Here is a 17,294-nt window from a genome sequence, read left to right as displayed (position 1 = left end):
GATGACATGATGTGGCGTGTGTGTTGACGTAGGTGGTTGTGGTGGTGGTGGTGGTGGTGGTGAGGACAGCTAGCGGTGAGGGAAAAAAAAAGGTGTGTTTTGTAATATGTACCACGATTAACAAGCAACAACAACATCAGCAGCAGCCACAACAACAACAACAACAACAAAAACAACAACAACAAGAACAACAACAACAAAAACTGCAACAACAGCAACAACAGCAGTAGTAGCAACAGCAGCAGCAACAGCGGCGGCAACAGCAGCAGCAGCAGCAGCAGCAGCAGCAGCAGCAGCAGCAGCAGCAGCAGCAACAGCAGCAACAAATACAACAGCAATATGTAATACATCCCCGCCTGCCCGTCTGGTTCTCAGTCTCCACTACGGTAAACTCCCTCAAAACCAAACGGGACAAACACTAAACTGTTCAGCGTACGGATCGTGTTGGAATCCGTTAGCACCATTCGAAACCGGTTCACCGCTTCTTGCCTTTTTCTCGACACGTTACGTTAGAAGAGCCGCAAAGATAAACAAAGATAACAAATAACACAGCTGATGTCTATTTATATACTTTCTCTTCACTGTGTATATACGTATAACTGTACTGAGTGGATGTTAAGGCTTGACGGCAGAATCACACATAATCTTTGGTCATTAGCTTTATTTGTTTTTGTGTCTTTAACTATTTACATTTCATCAATTGAGATTTTGTATTGTTTAACTATTTTTTTATTTAAAATATTTTTTAATTAGGTAGTATTGGTGTAATATTTCATATAATGAAATCTACTTTCTAATCTTCATTATATAAGTCTGATGTGTTAAGTATAAGCCTTACGTAATCATTTCAGTGAAATTAATCCTGTTTTTTTTTTTTTTGCGTTACGAAAACAGAGAATGATAAAATATTACTAGTTTTATCCCTTACTACTACTACTACTACTACTACTACTACAACTACTGCTGCTGCTGCTGCTGCTGCTGCTTCTGCTGCTGCTGCTGCTGGTGCTGTTGCTGCTGCTGCCACTATTACTACTACTACTACTACTACTACTACTACTACTACTACTACTACTACTACTACTACTGCTATTACTAATATCCCCACCACCACCACCACCACCACCACCATCACCACTAAGAATAAGAACAAGAATCAAGAGAAGAATCACAGAGGAAAAACACAAAAGAAAAAAAGAGGGAGACAAAGAGGTTCAGATTCAAGACTCAGCGGTCACCTCGGGATCTGGAGAGAAGCCAAACTTTGCGTCAACGTCTCACAATTCTTGCTCTCATCAGATGTCGAGGTTTTCTACTCATAACCGAGCGGGTGTGAAATCCGTCACCAGCAACGTCCTTTGATGTTCCACCCCGCCTCTTTCTCCCTCCTTTCCTTCCTCCTGACCTGTGTAGAGTGATGATGGAGTAAAGTTCGAAAGGAGATGGAAGGACTGCAGGAAATATGTTAGTATGTTAGAAGTGCGAGAAATATGTTTAAAAAGAAGAGGAATGAAAGAGAGAAACTGGGACGAAGAAGTTAAGGGAAGAGGAAAGGACTGCAAGAAATATTTCAGAAATAGTATGCTAGAAGTATGTTAGATAGGCAAGAAATATACAAGGGAAAGGAAAAGAAGAGTATGATAAATATGTAAGAATTACGTTAGAAATATTTTAGAAAGGTGAAAATATGTTAGAGAAATGCGAGAAATATGAAACCTCCTGAGGACCGGATTGGACTAGATTAGAATGACCCGAATGAAGCTAAGAATGGATCTGAAGCTAAACTTGGATTTGGATAGAGACTGGCTACTGAAGCTGCTACTGGAGTTACTGAAGCTATTATTAGAGTCGTATTGGGACTTGCGCTTAGGTAGAACTAGAGGTGTTAATGAGAATGAAGCTGTTACTGGGATTGGGACAGGCTGGGTATAAGAAAAGGTGGAGGTCAGGTGCGTAGTGTCGCGTGTTGGTACAGGAATTGGAAGCCATGTGGCAAGGACTGCTAGACACACACACACACACACACACACACACACACACACACACACACAAAGGCTGACCATCACTCTTACTATTGAGGTCACTATGCAATAAATACTCCACCAGGGTACGTCCACTTCCACTACGACCTCCCTACCCCCTCTCCTCCTCCTCCTATTCTATTCTTCTCTTCTTCGTCCTCCTCTTCTCTTCTCTTCTTTTCTCTTCCTCCTTCTCTTCATCGCTCCCATTTTTGCCGGTGTTCTTCTGGTCTTCGTCCTCATTCCTTTCCTCGTTTTCTTTTTTATCGTCTTGTTCTTCTTTTCTTGTTGTTGTTTGAAGTTGTTGTTATTATATATTCTCGTCCTTTTCTTCCACTATTGCCGTCGGCTCTTGTCGAACCTAAACCAGATTAACAACAACAACAACAACAGCAACAACTACATCAACAACAAGCCCACCACCACCACCCCCAACAACAACAAAAACAGCAATAACCCCAGAACGAAGAAGAACGTGTCACCTTTGCATTAAGCGGGTCATCTCCTTGAAGCGATACCGAAGTACGTGACGAGGTGTGGTGGTGGTAGTGGTTGTGGTGGTGGTGGTGGTGGTGGTGGTGGTGGTGGTGGTGGTGGTGGAGGCGGCGGAGGAGGGACGCGTGTGTGGGTCTGCATGTGGTACTCAGGTGGATGATACTGTAAACCGTGGCTGCCCATCCAGTCCAGTCCAATGCAACATTATTGGTGGGATGAGTCTGTGTTGTAACTACCACTGTGCTGCTCTCTATTGTTGTCTTAATTTAGCTTCTTAGTTTTTCCCTTCCCAGTTTGCAGATGCAATTTCTTCCTTTGTGTTTCTCCTTGACGAATTTATGGATGATAATGATATGTTGCTTCTACCTTGGTTTTCCTTTTTTCCCAGATGATTTTCAGGTATTATTTTCTTCCCCGCTGTTCCTCCTTGACAGATTTATGGATGAGGATGGTAAAATGTCATGTGGGTGGGAACAGGTAGGTAGACTTCGTACAAGGATTGCCACGTGTAGGCCTGACGCTTCTTCCAGCTTGCTTTATTTTCTTACGCTCTTATGTCATGTCTCTCTCCACACACCGTCTCCAGGTCTTCATCACTTTCTGGTTTCTTCCCTTCCCCCCCAGTCCATTAACCTTTCAGTATCAGAAACAATTCCAATCTTTATAAAATCTTTCGTTATCAAGCAGAATAGAGTTAATAGAGCTGCAATATTAGTGGACGAGTAGCTAGAGATGATTTTTTACCTTCATCACAGCAAATACAGTCTTACGAATAATGCAATCCTGTAATGGTATCCAGAATAACATTAAACTATGTCTTCTACTGAAAGGGCTAAAAGTGCTTTAGTTTTATATACAAACATACGAACAAAAGGATAGTATCAGGAAATAAGTAGGTCTGTACTAGGCAGTTCCTTTGTATTACAAGTATATGCATGCCTTCCTATCATCCCTACCCATAAATCTGTGTAATCTCATTAAACTCCCTCTTAATTGCTAAGTCTGCTCTATTCTTCTAGTAATCTATGTAAGAGACAATTGCTTCTGACTTTCTTTTTAAATCGAACTTTCTCAAGCTGCAACCTGCTATACTCTTTTCCTAGTATCTTAACTAACCCCAAGGGGATCTACATGTTCTTTGATATTTTTCTCGCCACAAAGTTTGACCTGATATATGATGATTTTAGAGGAGGTGTGGCGACTACTGCCAACCTTAACCTTCTGACTTCTATGACATTTTCTCAAGCTTAGTAAATTGTTATGGTGCAAGTTTATAGTGCTATTTCGAAAAACACCAATGACGGCAATAGAAAGGATCGAATAGCTTAAACATTTCAGTGTCTGTAGTTTATTTTTTTCTCATTACTGTCACTTCGTGTTACTGAAATGATATAGCGAGGTGTATTGTTACTAGTAGTCAAATAATTAAAACCTGCACTTCCTTCCTGACGCGGACTCTGCTCTTAACCCCTTGTCTAGTAATGACTGTATGGCATTTCTTATGTTACTAGAGCAAAACTACAATTTACTCGGCAAATATGAAATTACAAGCACTAATAGTTTGCTTTTTACTCGATCACCACTCCTGCCGTCATTGGTATCTTTGGAAATAATACTCTAAAATCTAAACTCAAAACCAGCTTCTCCTATTACGCTGGGAAGAAATTACAGCAGTCAAGAGGTGAACAATACAGAGTCAAGATTTTTCCTCACGATACAAGTCTTGCACAACACTTCCGAATACATGGAAAGCAAAGAGAAAGGGGAAGGGAAAGTTTATAATAATATTTAAAGGATTTTTCTTCGTATAAATAACTAATCCTTAATTCCTTTTACATAATTAACGTCAGCAAGATTTTTCATGCTGCGTGGTTCATGTCACGTGAGCTTTGTTGCTGAAAAAATCGGGGTAAGTGAAGGAACATTACTATCAATTTTTCGCTTAAACTTGCTTCTCTCTCTCTCTCTCTCTCTCTCTCTCTCTCTCTCTCTCTCTCTCTCTCTCTCTCTCTCTCTCTCTCTCTCTCTCTCTCTCTCTCTCTCTCTCTCTCTCTCTCTCTCTCTCTCTCTCTCTCTCTCTCTCTCTCTCTCTCTCTCTCTCTCTCTCTGAACAATCCTACTCTTGAACCTCCACGAAAAAAAAAAAAAAATAACAGTCACTGAAATCACTTACCGCCGTGACGCGCGGGATGAAGGGACGCGGGACACGGTCAGCAGGCACAAGACTCTCCTGTAAATAAAGATCCCTCCTTCAGCACTATCAGATACCACTGCACAAAGATAGAGGCTGGTGTAATAAAATATTTATGGTTTTATTCTTGGATTTAATGGGATTGATGGAATTCACACCACACACACACACACACACACACACACACACACACACACACACACTAAGAGGTAATATAAGCAAGAAATACATAATAAGCAAATGGAAAGCTGGACGATTAGAAGTACAAAGACGATGTAACGCTGCATTTCATTATACATCACGATACACTAGGTTAAACACATGATTATTCCGCCAAACACATTCAAACCTCATAATGATACGCAGCCATTCACTGTTTGTTTGTGTGCAAAGAGTAAGTAGTTTTGCGTCAGCTTCTCTGTTTCACTTTGCAAAGTGCTAAGGGCGTTGCGTCATCCTTTTTGCCTCACCGACTCCAGCCACCCAGCCGTGCATCACTACCACAGAGTCACTCAAAGTCACTCAGTGTTCATAAACTCAAGCCACGCATCACTACCAGGTCTTTGCCAACGTTGAAAAGTCCAAGATCAACCTCAAAGGCTCAAAATCAGATACTTTTCATATATACTTCAACTTTTTTTTTTTTTCATGTTATTGGTTCTGGCCAGGGGCAATAAAAAAGACAAGAAAAAAGGACCGCTCAAGAAACTAGTCCCCCAAAAATAATACCTCAAGAGAATTTCCAAAATTACGAGAAGTGTCCTGAAGCCTGCACAAGATGATGATATTACTTTGGATGTCTTTGTTCAGTTCCAAAACATCTCGGAAGACGACCACTATGTACTTGTCTTTGTCTTCCCGCCTGTCTGCATCCATCCTTTCAATCATTCTATCATTATATATTTCTGATACACACCTCCACCACGAACTAGTCAACATTGTTCAAATTTTAACATTCTTTTCTCTCGCTTTCTTTCCTTGTCTTCCTTATTTCATCAGACTTTCTTACCACTGTTCCTACTTTTGCTTCATCCTTACCAGTTTCTTTCTATAATATAACATGCTTGTTCTCTCGTCTTATCTTCCTTATTATTATTATTTTTTTTTTTGCCCAATCTTTCCTACTTTATCAACCATCCTTTAACCACTTCCTATTCCTGATTTATTTTTGCCTCTAACATGTCAGTAATTTTTTTCATAAATGTTTTTCCTCTAGTCTCCTCGTTTCTCTTTTCCTACTTCTTCAAGTCTTCCCGCCTTATTTTTCCTACTTCTCGTTCTCTCGTCTTACTTTCACTGTTCCTTCTCGTTTTCTCGCTCTACCTTTCTTTTTCCTTCATGTCTTCTTACCTCACCTTCCTTACTCCACAAACCGTCCTTTACCCTCCCTTTCCTCTCGTCACTTCATTTTTACCACAAACTTATCAGTTCCCCTTCACTCACTCCCTCAACCTACTGACACTAGCGTATCTTTCCACGTCCTTTCCTTTGCTTCCAAGACTGACCTGCTACACAATCTTTCCCCTCCCCTTCTTTCATTCGCCGCAGAAATGTCACTTCCCGTTGCCTCCTCCGGTCTGCCATCACGCTGCAGCTTTCAACGCACCAGTAACGCCTCAGTGACTCTCAAGCACATCATTTCCCCAGAAGGAAATTACGAACGTCATCGCTGACCTAAATATCTTCGGGGTTAAACATACTTGTTTCTCAAGCACAACATGTACTTGATAGAAGCTTCGAAGGGGTGGTGGCGGTGGTGGTTGTGGTAGTTGTGGTTGAGGTTGTAGTAGTAGTCGTAGTTTTAATTGTAGCAGTAGTAGTGGTGGTGGTGGTAATACTATTATTATTATTATTATTATTATTATCATTATTATTATTACTATTATTATTATTATTATTATTATTATTATTATTATTATTAGTAGTAGTAGTAGTAGTAGTAGTAGTAGTAGTTGTTGTTGATGTTCTGGTAGGAGGAGCAGAAGGAGGAGGAGGAGGAGGAGGAGAAAATAAAGAATGCACATAAATATATCTTTATCATCTCGTGTGTGTGTGTGTGTGTGTGTGTGTGTGTGTGTGTGTGTGTGTGTGTGTGTGTGTGTGTGTGTGTGTGTGTGTGTGTGTGTGTGTGTGCGTGTGTGTGTGTGTGTGTGTGTGTGTTTCCGCCCACTGCCGCTGTCCGTCACGCCAGCGCTCTTCGACAATAGGCGAGGAGGAGGAGGAGGAGGAGGAGGAAGAATAGCGGGGAGTCTTGAACGTTACAAGCGAAAAAAGAAAATAAGAAAAAAATGTGAATCAAGTGAAAAATATCTTGGGAAAATTATCTGAGATGTCCAAGTCTTTTTTGTCTATCTATCTGTCTGTCTGCCTGTCTGTCTGTCTGTCTGTCTGTCTTTCTGTCTGTCTGTCTGTCTCTCTCTCTCTCTCTCTCTCTCTCTCTCTCTCTCTCTCTCTCTCTCTCTCTCTCTCTCTCTCTCTCTCTCTCTCTCTCTCTCTCTCTCTCTCTCTCTCTGTGTTTCTCTCTGTAATACTCTCTTCTTTTTTAACCTTTGTTTGACAACCTTCATTATGACAGTAAAATAACACCTTGGGACGCGCTTATTTTAAACTTTTTATTTAGAGTGAAACTGAAACTTTTACTTTTAATTCATCAGTCTTAACCAGTCGAATCTTCAGATCAGCTCAGTTTCAATAGATACAAATGAATGTAGTAGCATTGTGGTATCGAGTTATGCAGGGGGAGGTCAGGAAGGGAGGTGGTGGTCGTGGTGGTGGTGACGGCGAGGGGAGTGTGGCACCCTGCTGTCATCTGGATAATTTATGTTAAGGTTATTCTGTACTGTGCCTCATTATTGCGCTGGTCTACACTGGCTGTCTGGGCTTTCAGTTTTTGTCAACTCCCTTTGTGATGCGTGTTATGAATTGTAATTGTAAATATTGTGAGTAGGAGGTGAGTAAAGTCTCTCTCTCTCTCTCTCTCTCTCTCTCTCTCTCTCTCTCTCTCTCTCTCTCTCTCTCTCTCTCTCTCTCTCTCTATTTACATACCAACCTATTTATCTACCTACCTGTCTATCTACCTACCTATCTATCTACCTATCTATCTGTCTGTGTCTACTGGATTGACACTTGTTATGCCTGAGCAACACCAGCCATTTCTTTACCGCAGTGACTGCCAAGAGTCCTGCAACAGTACGTACAAGCCGCCCCTTCATCAGGATGCAGACAGCCGTGCACAGAATGGCCGAGTATAACAACACTCGCTGCCTGCATACCTGTACACTTTGGTTCATGCGACACACAAGTCTGATGAGACGCTTTGTCCTCTCACTAGTACTGTTTTCAAAGACAACAGAGATAATTAGTCTGGTTCTCATGAGTGTTTTGTCTCATTAATGATGCACTCTTTGGAATACGCTCAGTAACCAGGTTGTTAGTGTCAAGTAATAAGACAGCTTTTAAAGATAAGATTTATGAATGAGGTTGAAGAAATAGGTAGGCGTGTGTCATAAAGGGACGGCTACGTGTATGTCTGAGGGTTTCTTACAGTTCTCCTTATTTTATGTTCTTAAGTAATCGATATCTAGATTCATGAAAGCATCCCTCAGAATCTCAGATCCTCACAGTAACTTCCACTCGAACCTGTTGAAAGTAGTCGATATAAAAACGCTGAAATGTTTGAGAATACTGTTCAGTGTTGAGATGCTCGACAGCAGCAACAAATACTTCCAGTGCTGCGCGCCGACCACACCCGCTTGTCCATATAAAACTGAAGCAGGGAGGTGCACAAGAGTGTGTGGAGTGAATACATGACATAGGCAGCACTTCACAGTCTGCCATCACTGTGCAAACACCCGCCCCGCCAGGACAAACACGCCGGGCCGGGTCAACTCACCGCCGGCAACGATCACAAGCGTTTGGCAAGAAAAATATAGGACGGGGGCGGAAGGGCGGAGTCGGTGCTGTTGTCGGGGGGTGAAGACCTAGGAGGAATGGAGCATAGGCTTGACGGTGTAGGGAGAAGAGGAAGGGAGAGGAAGGAACACAGGTTTTCACAAGAGGAAAGTTGAGAGGAGGTGCTGACTTTAAGAGATAAAATGAAACAGTCTTTAATGGGGAGAGGGAAAGAGATAATATAACGTGGGCTTAACGGGATTAAGAGAGAGACAAATACTTTAAGTGGACGGAGAGGAAGAGGCAGAAACTTTACATGGGAGAATGAGAAAGAGTACAAGAGCTTTACAAAGTAAGGGAGAGAAGACGACATGAGTTGTATAGAGAAGGAAGAGAACAAAAAAATTTACATGAGAGGGGATAGAAACACGATCCGGACAAGATAGTGAGATAGAGACACACACACACACACACACACACACAGACACACACACACACACACACACACACACACACACACACACACACACACACACACACACACACACACACACACACAACACAAGCTGGAGTAACATTAGGGAATGAATGAAGAGAATAGGGATGGTGAAGTTGTAGATTGAGGAAAGGTTAGAGAACGGTAGGGTATACAGTAAGTCAGTCACTCATCACGCTCCATCAACCTCACTCCCCAAAGACGTCACGAGCCATCACTCACTCACCTGAAGGTTGCAAAATACTACAACACTGACTAACTCTTTCCTGGTTTGCACTGGAGGCCTGAACTATACATGGATGACTGCCGTTTCTTGGAACTTTCAGTAGCGGAGTGAGAAGGAAAAGAAAGAATGGCCCGGAGTGTTTAAGAGCTCCCACGGTGGCAATAATGTCCAGTCATTTTGGTAACGCGCAGGAAATGTGTCAGTGTGGCTAATCCTGGTACTGAGGCTTGTTAGAGATATGGGGTGGGGAGGGGAAGGAAGAGAGAGTGGTGGTGTGGAGTATGAGGTGGAGAAGAAGGTTGTGGTGGTGGAGCAGGAGGAGGAGGAGGAGGAGGAGGAGGAGGAGGAGGAGAGAGTGGTGGTAGTGGTAGTGGAGTGTGAGGAGGAGGAAGAGGAGGAAGAGGAGAAGGAGGAGGAGGAGAAGGAGAAAGACAAAGAGAAGAGGAGATGGAGGAAGAAAAATATAAGGAAAAGAGGAGGAAGAGGAGAAGGAAGTAAATAAAAGAAAATGAATAAAAAGAACATGAGTAAAACGAAAAAAAAACAGAAAAGACATAGAAGCAAAGCAAATAAGAACGAAATACATATAGAGAGAAAGGAGAAAGGGAAGGAAATGAGAGACTGAGAGAGAGAGAGAAAAAAAGAAAAGAAAAGGGATTACTGCTAATACACAAAAATTCAAGTCAATTAATTCTTTCTCTTCATTCCAGCACAAGTTGAAGTCCTCAAGTCCTCAAGTTCCCGAGTCCCTCTCATCACTGTATCCACACGATGCCTCGCCAGCCAACCCTTGTGCTCGTGATGCTAAGAACCAAAACTCTTGAAGGCAGTCATGCGCGACCACTCCACATCCAGAGTGTGTCCACCGTCATGCACTGAGTCCCCCTCCCTCCCAGCCTCCACTTCTCCTCTCCACTCCACACCATTCCATCCCCACTACCATCATTAGTGCAGCCACACCACCACCGCCAACTCTTTTCTTGTTCTCCTTCTTCTACTCTGTATAATTTTCCTTCTTATTTTTCCTCCTCCTCCTCCTCCTCCTCCTCCTCCTCCTCCTCCTCCTCCTCCTGCTCCTCTTCCTTCTACTCCTCCTCGTTCCGTTACTTCTCGTCTTCTTCTTCTTCTTCTCTTTCCTATTCCTCCTTCTCCATCATTTCAACATAACTCACTTTAGGAAAGCTTGAGTCGTTTATCACAGCCAGCCTCGTAAGGGCCAAAAGGTCTGCTACCGTTTGTTCTTCCTTTGTACTCCATGATGATGCTACTCCTGTTGCTCTTTCTCCTCCTTCTCCTCCTCCTCCTCCTCGTCCTCACTACTTTCTAGCACGTGATCAAAATGCAGGGCTCGTCCGCAGCAAGATTTCATTCCTGTGTGCACGCCATATTCGTCTCTCGCCCTCCCTGCCTCCTCTCTCCCCGTCCCTGGGTCACCCGCCCTCTAATTTTGGCATCAGCTGACCATTGCGCACGTCGGACGCTTATTGTTGCCGCTGACTAACTGCCGGACGACGCATGGCAGTGGCACGAGGGATACAATTAGACGGTGTGATACCAGTCTCTCTTTATGGGAACCTGGGCCAGGGATGAAGACATAAGTGTGATAAGGCGATTTAATAACGAGTGAAGCAAATATTTACCGTCCACCCAGCGCAAGGACGTCATCTGTGTAACGGTGACCGCAGGCGAGATGCGAGAAGTTGAGGAGGAGTTAGTAAAGTAAGAGGGAAATGTAATGAGGAGGGGTGTTTAATACGAGGGTGAGAAAATGTAGTCCACCTAAACTGTCCATTCAAAGCAGAAATATCATTTATACAACTGTGTCTAAGGGCAAGGTGCGGGATGGAGAGAAAAATTACTAACAGAGAAAATGTAGCAAGAGTTTGAGTAAGTTAGATAATAAACTGAACACGTGTATGCAGTCCACTCAGCAGAGAGGTATCACCTGCACAGCGGTGTCTAGAGGCAGTGTGCAGGAAACAGGGAAAACACTGACTAACGAATGAAGAAAACGTAAAAGGAGGATTAGTTTTAATGACAGACGGAATATATGTAATATCAAGCGAGAATGGAAACTAGTCATGTACAATATAAGAGTGACCCATGGCAGGAGTTTCAAGATTAGATTAGGTTAAGAACATAAGAATATTAGAAAATAAAGGAAGCTGCAAAGAACCCATCATGCCTACAGGTGGTAGTCTTCGTATAAAACATGCATGTGTCAGACTAAACATCATTATTACAGAGATGACTGGAGACAAGGTTAGCTAGATTAAACTGTTTGGTTAGGCATCGTCAGTACTACAGTGACAAGACTCACAAATAGCAAGATTAAATTAGGCAAGTTAGTTACCATCAGTACGACGGTGATTCAAGGCAAGGCTAGCAAAGTCAGGCTACGCTGTATTACCTTAAGCATCATAAACACAGCGGTGACTAACTACAATGTTACAATAAATTACAATAAATTAGGTTGAGTAGAGCGGTAACTTTAGGCAAGGCAAGCAAGATTACACCATGTTATACCAGGTTAAACATTATAAGCACGCAGATGACCAGAGGCAAGGTTAGCTGGATACCGATCATGATGCTGAGGGGAGAGAGAGAAATTCAGAACCCGTCTCGTCCGCGGTCCACAGATGAAACCTGCCAAGTACAGATAGTTTCACCATTTTTCCTGATCAACACTAGGTAGCGAATGCGCAGGATTCACAAAGCGCAGCGCACACGCTAACCAGACTTTTCCAGGCCTGACTCAACACGCGACGTCAGGAGAGAGAGAGAGAGAGAGAGAGAGAGAGAGAGAGAGAGAGAGAGAGAGAGAGAGAGAGAGAGAGAGAGAGAGAGAGAGAGAGAGAGAGAGAGAGAGAGAGAGAGAGAGAGAGAGAGAGAGAGAGAGAGAGAGAGAGAGAGAGAGAGAGAGAAAAGAAAAAAAAAAGTGAGAAAAAAAAAGACCATAAAACCTACACAGGAATCAGACAAACGGAATGAAACTCAAAATACTACACCTTAAGATTACTTGGCATATAGAAAATGTAATACAAGGGACAAGGTAATAAGTTTCAAACAATAGGTAAGATAAGAGATACTACGTGGGAGGCGGGTAACTCTAGAAAAAAGTTAGCGTTGCGAGGGAGAGAAGAAAAACAAGAGTAGGAAAAAAAGTAAAAACGAGGGAATGAAAGTAACAGTAAGTACAGACAGACTGAACCGTTTCGCTCTCAACGCAACGAATGGAGAGCGTGAGTGTATGTATGTATGTATGTATGTATGTGTGTGTGTGTGTGTGTGTGTGTGTGTGTGTGTGTGTGTGTGTGTGTGTGTGTGTGTGTGTGTGTGTGTGTGTGTGTGTGTGTGTGTGTGTGTGTGTGTGTGTGTGAGAGAGAGAGAGAGAGAGAGAGAGAGAGAGAGAGAGAGAGAGAGAGAGAGAGAGAGAGAGAGAGAGAGAGAGAGAGAGAGAGAGAGAGAGAGAGAGAGAGAGAGAGAGAGAGAGAGAGAGAGAGAGAGAGAGAGAGAGAGAGAGAGAGAGAGAGAGAGAGAGAGAGAGAGAGAGAGAGAGAGAGAGAGAGAGAGAGAGAGAGAGAGAGAGAGAGATAGCCAACCAGACAGACAGGCAAACATAGAGACATACCAGTGCAAACGAAGAAGCTGGCAAAAGCACAGAAAGACAGAGACCAAGACAGACAGAGACATAGCAGCCAATATACAAGGACTCTTGGTTACTAAAGCCTCCAAGAATTACGAGGCACAGTAACCACGTAGTATGTCAAACATCCCAATATTTCCTGCCTGTCACCGCCATCCCTCGCTGCAGCGGAAGTGAAGCAGGCACTTAAAGTAGACTAAGAGGCGGGTGAGCAGGTGAGGGGCGCCAGCAGGTGAGTCAGAGCAGAGGTGTCCTTGACCAAGTGATGCAGCGAATGATGTGCTGTTCCCAGTACTGGCATGTGTTCGTCTCGCCATAAGTTTATCAGGTGAGTCATGGCTGGTAAAGGCCCGGGAAACTACTCACAAATGTATCACTATCTCGGAAAGGAAAAGCAATTTAAATTTTTTTTTTCTTATATCACTGGTATAGTTCGGGATTCTTCACTTGTTTATATTTTCCTATCATATGACTTGAATGCTTTGAAGAGTGGAATACCAACAATTGTTTACCGATGTCATTTGTAGAAAACCATAAAAAAGCATAAGAAAAAAAAAACCTCCAGAACTAAATTAATAGCTGTGAGATAACTAGTCAACACTGGAATTCTATACTATTTATATTCTATCCATTCTATAAGCTGCTGAGAGGAGTATTATGACACCTGCAAAACTAAATCATAGCTACTGTATCACTATGAAGCTCTGGAATTCCATTTTGTATTGGCATTCCCTACTGAAAATCTCTTTTTTGGGAGGAGTAAATATCAAAAAATTTTTAAAACTTTAGTACTTTCTACTATCTCCCGTATACGCAAAGAATGAATAAATGAATATCCATTTGTAGAAGACTAAGTAATGCGTAGAAATCATGAATTATACGAATATGAATTTCACTTGTTCAAAATTCACCACTACCATGCAAAGGAAACGCAGGTGAAAGTAAATTAGTGTATCTAATGGCAAGACTAACTGAATGATGTGGAGAAAGGTGAGTATTATATGACTATGATGTCCCAAAACTCCTGACTAGCACGCTAAGATAATGTAGGTGAAGTAATGGCTAAAGTAAGAGTTAATATACAGCTTTTCGTCTCATGAACTCCTCTCCTCTAACTGACTGTCTTCAGCCTCTCTCTCACCGCCGCAATGTTGCATATCTAGCTGTCTTCTACCGCTATTTTCATGCTAACTGCTCTTCTGATCTTGCTAGCTGCATGCCTCCCCTCCTTCCGCGGCCTCGCTGCACAAGACTTTCTTCTTTCTCGCACCCCTATTCTGTCCACCTCTCTAACGCAAGAGTTAACCAGTATTCCATTCATCCCTTTCTCTGGTAAACTCTGGAATTCCCTGCCTGCTTCTGTATTTCCACCTTCCTATGACTTGAATTCCTTCAAGAGGGAGGTTTCAAGACACTTATCCACCAATTTTTGACCACTCCTTTGACCCTTTCATGGGACTGGCATTTCAGTGGGCATTTTTTTTATTAGATTTTTGTTGCCCTTGACCAGTGTCCTTCCTACATAGAAAAAAAAACATGAAATTGTTTATGTGACGCGTTAAAAAAAAATCAATACTTTGGCTATGAATTAATGGCTAAAATATAATAAAAAAAATATCCAGTTGCATGATTACCTAAGAGATGCGCTGAAAAAAATAAAAAATAAAAGAAGAATTATTTGAGACTGGAATGTAAAAACTCCTCATCTCCACGTAAAGAAAATGTAGGTGAATTAATGGCTAAAATAGATAATGATATCTAGTTACATGAGATTACTTACCTATAGGGTGCGTAAAAAAACACACACACACACACAAAAAAAGGAGAATTCTGTGACTATGAAATGTCAAAAACTCCTCACTGCCACGGAAGGAGAATGTAGGTTAACTGGTAAGCACCTTGCAGAAGACCAATGAATATACCTACTTATTCAAGACCAAGCGATGCGTAAGGAGATGACTCACACAACTATGAAATTCGTAGATCAAAACTTGAAATCTTCCCGCAAACTGAAGGTGAGTCAGTGGCTAAAGTTCAACAGATGGTTTACGAAAGAGAGAATTTAACCTAACGCAAGAAAAAAGGAGGAAAAAAGGTAAGAAAACTTCGGTGTCAATTAAGCAAAGACCAGAAACTCAGGATTCCTACGCATAGAAAGTGAAGGTGAGCCGATAGCTGCAGGGAAATTAGTAACTTTCTAGGAAACTGTAATTATCATATGAAATCCCGTAGAGTGTAACAATGTGCAAATACAGGTAGTGGAGGCGTTCATTGGTAACACATCACTACTCCAAACTGCCGCCCACTGCGTTGGGTTGCAATGAGAAGAAAGTTAAAACAAGATAGTATAAGAGTGATACGCTTGTATACTGAATTGCGTTGGCGGATGGAAATTTAATATGCATGTAATAATTCTTAACATGCCCGCTGAGTATGCGATTTGGTTTAAAGATGATTTTTAAGTAATTGTGTGTGCGTAGGGAGAGATGGGTGTGACCATCCTATACTGTGGACGAAAGTAATGATATTTTAACTTTACAATTTGTGAGTTGAAATTATTATACGAGTATAGCATGCAACTAAAAAAAAAATCCAGTATACATATTTTACATACTGTGGCCAATGAAGTATCCTCTATCTATCAATCTATCTATCTGTCCATCTATCTACCTATCTATCTATCCATCCATCCTTCTACCTACTGTATATCTATATACCTATCTGCATATCTATCTTCTATCTAACTATCTATCTATCTTTCTATCTATCTATCTAGATTTGTCAGCATGTAGGCGGCGAGACCCACACCACCTCACTAACCAAGAAGGATGGGCAAGAACGTGCAGGTGTGTGTGTGTGTGTGTGTGTGTGTGTGTGTGTGTGTGTGTGTGTGTGTGTGTGTGTGTGTGTGTGTGTGTGAGTAGCCCCGGAGAAAGTCACAACCCGGCGCCCCGTATTAGGCAGGAGTCATCATGTTTTCAGGCTATACTGACCACCGGGGAGCCTTTTTTCGCCACTCCTGGATACACCACATCTCATCTGCACCAGTGATAAGAAAAAAAAACTTTCTCCCGAGAATAATACTTTTTGACAGTGTGTGTGTGTGAGTATGTGTGTGTGTGTGTGTGTGTGTGTGTGTGTGTGTGTGTGTGTGTGTGTGTGTGTGTGTGTGTGTGTGTGTGTGTGTGTGTGTGTGTGTGTGTGTGTGTGTGTGTGTGTGTGTGTGTGTGTGTGTGTGTGTGTGTGTGTGTGTGTGTGTGTGTGTGTGTGTGTGTGTGTGTGTGTGTGTGTGTGTGTGTGTGTGTGTGTGTGTGTGTGTGTGTGTGTGAGTGTTTGCCGTATATTGCCAAGAAACCTCAAGGGTACTAGATGCTGTGGTAGTAGTGGTGATGGTGATAGTGGAGGCTGAGGGAGGGAAGGAGGGGGTGAGGAAGCTGAGTGCCTTGGAGGTTTAGAAGGAGTAGTCAGGTTCTGAGGAATGCTGGGGAAGTCTTGAGGTAGATTTTTGTGGCAAACAGCCATGAAGAGGGAGGAAGTGTGAATTCTAACAAGGCATACGGTGTGGGCGGTTGGGCGGATGGGCAGAAAGGCAGTGTGGCGCCCTGTCAAGCAGGAGGCAGGAGGCAGCAGGCGAGGATGCGGGTGTTGCAAGGTCCGCCGCAGTGCCCGGGTCAGCTGCTCCTCGGCCCCTCCCGGATCTCCAAGTCCGGATTCTTGTTGCCTTCCGGTGGGAGGCCCGTGGTGGGGCTTGACGACCAATCTGTGTCACTCTCTTGCCCAACGAAGTGTTGTTACATTTAACTTATTTATAGAAAAGAAGGGGAAAGCAACAAATGTATATTTGATGGAGGAGCAAACGTGTTCTTCCCGCGGCGACTGTTATTAATGAGGATATCCAGAGTAAGGACGTGAATCCAAACTTTAGGACATGAAGCAGCACCTCTGGCTGAAGGACAAACTTTTTGTAGTGAGGGAGGCGAGGGAAGGGGAGGGGGAGGGGAGGGGCGGCCGGCCGATACCCGCTGCCTGGTGGATACTGTTGAGTAACTCCTCAGCGGTAGTCATCGAGGAGCCAGGGTGATTTAAAGTAAGGAGGGCCATCAGGAGAGCCAGCAGGAGGGTCGGCAGCGAGCACCACCACTGCTACACAAACCTGTTCCAGCTGTAGCCCCAGGCGCCACCATCACTCTTACTCTCTCGTGGCAGCCCACCACCACCACCACCACCACCACCACCGCCACCATCACCGCCGCCGCCGCCGCCGCCGCTGGCTGACGGCGACTCCCGAGGACTTATAGACGTGAATACATAGATTTGCTCCTTTGGTT

The 17,294-nt window shown here is 43.1% G+C and overlaps 2 protein-coding genes across 3 annotated transcripts in view; one reads left to right on the top strand and one right to left on the bottom strand.

The window, feature by feature from the left end:
- Positions 1 to 4,375: 4,375 nt before the first annotated feature.
- LOC135100959 (uncharacterized) overlaps positions 4,376 to 17,294 on the bottom strand; it is a 228,424-nt gene continuing 215,505 nt past the window's right edge. The window contains exons 4-5 of the mRNA XM_064004575.1: positions 4,690 to 4,746; positions 4,376 to 4,411 (exon numbers count right to left, since the gene is read on the bottom strand). Coding sequence (XP_063860645.1) covers positions 4,376 to 4,411; positions 4,690 to 4,746 — 93 coding nt within the window. The remainder of the gene's footprint in view (positions 4,412 to 4,689; positions 4,747 to 17,294) is intronic.
- The window catches only part of LOC135100669 (sal-like protein 3), a 70,798-nt gene continuing 70,787 nt past the window's right edge, over positions 17,284 to 17,294 (top strand). For both annotated transcript variants that reach the window (XM_064003803.1, XM_064003802.1), the window contains exon 1: positions 17,284 to 17,294. This exon is cut by the window's right edge. The gene's annotated coding sequence lies outside the window, so the exon portion shown is untranslated.

Source organism: Scylla paramamosain, chromosome 5 (genome assembly GCF_035594125.1).
Source record: "Scylla paramamosain isolate STU-SP2022 chromosome 5, ASM3559412v1, whole genome shotgun sequence".
Lineage (NCBI taxonomy): Eukaryota > Metazoa > Arthropoda > Malacostraca > Decapoda > Portunidae > Scylla > Scylla paramamosain.
Note: the sequence above shows the minus strand (reverse complement) of the source record. Positions and strands in the feature narration are given on the sequence as shown.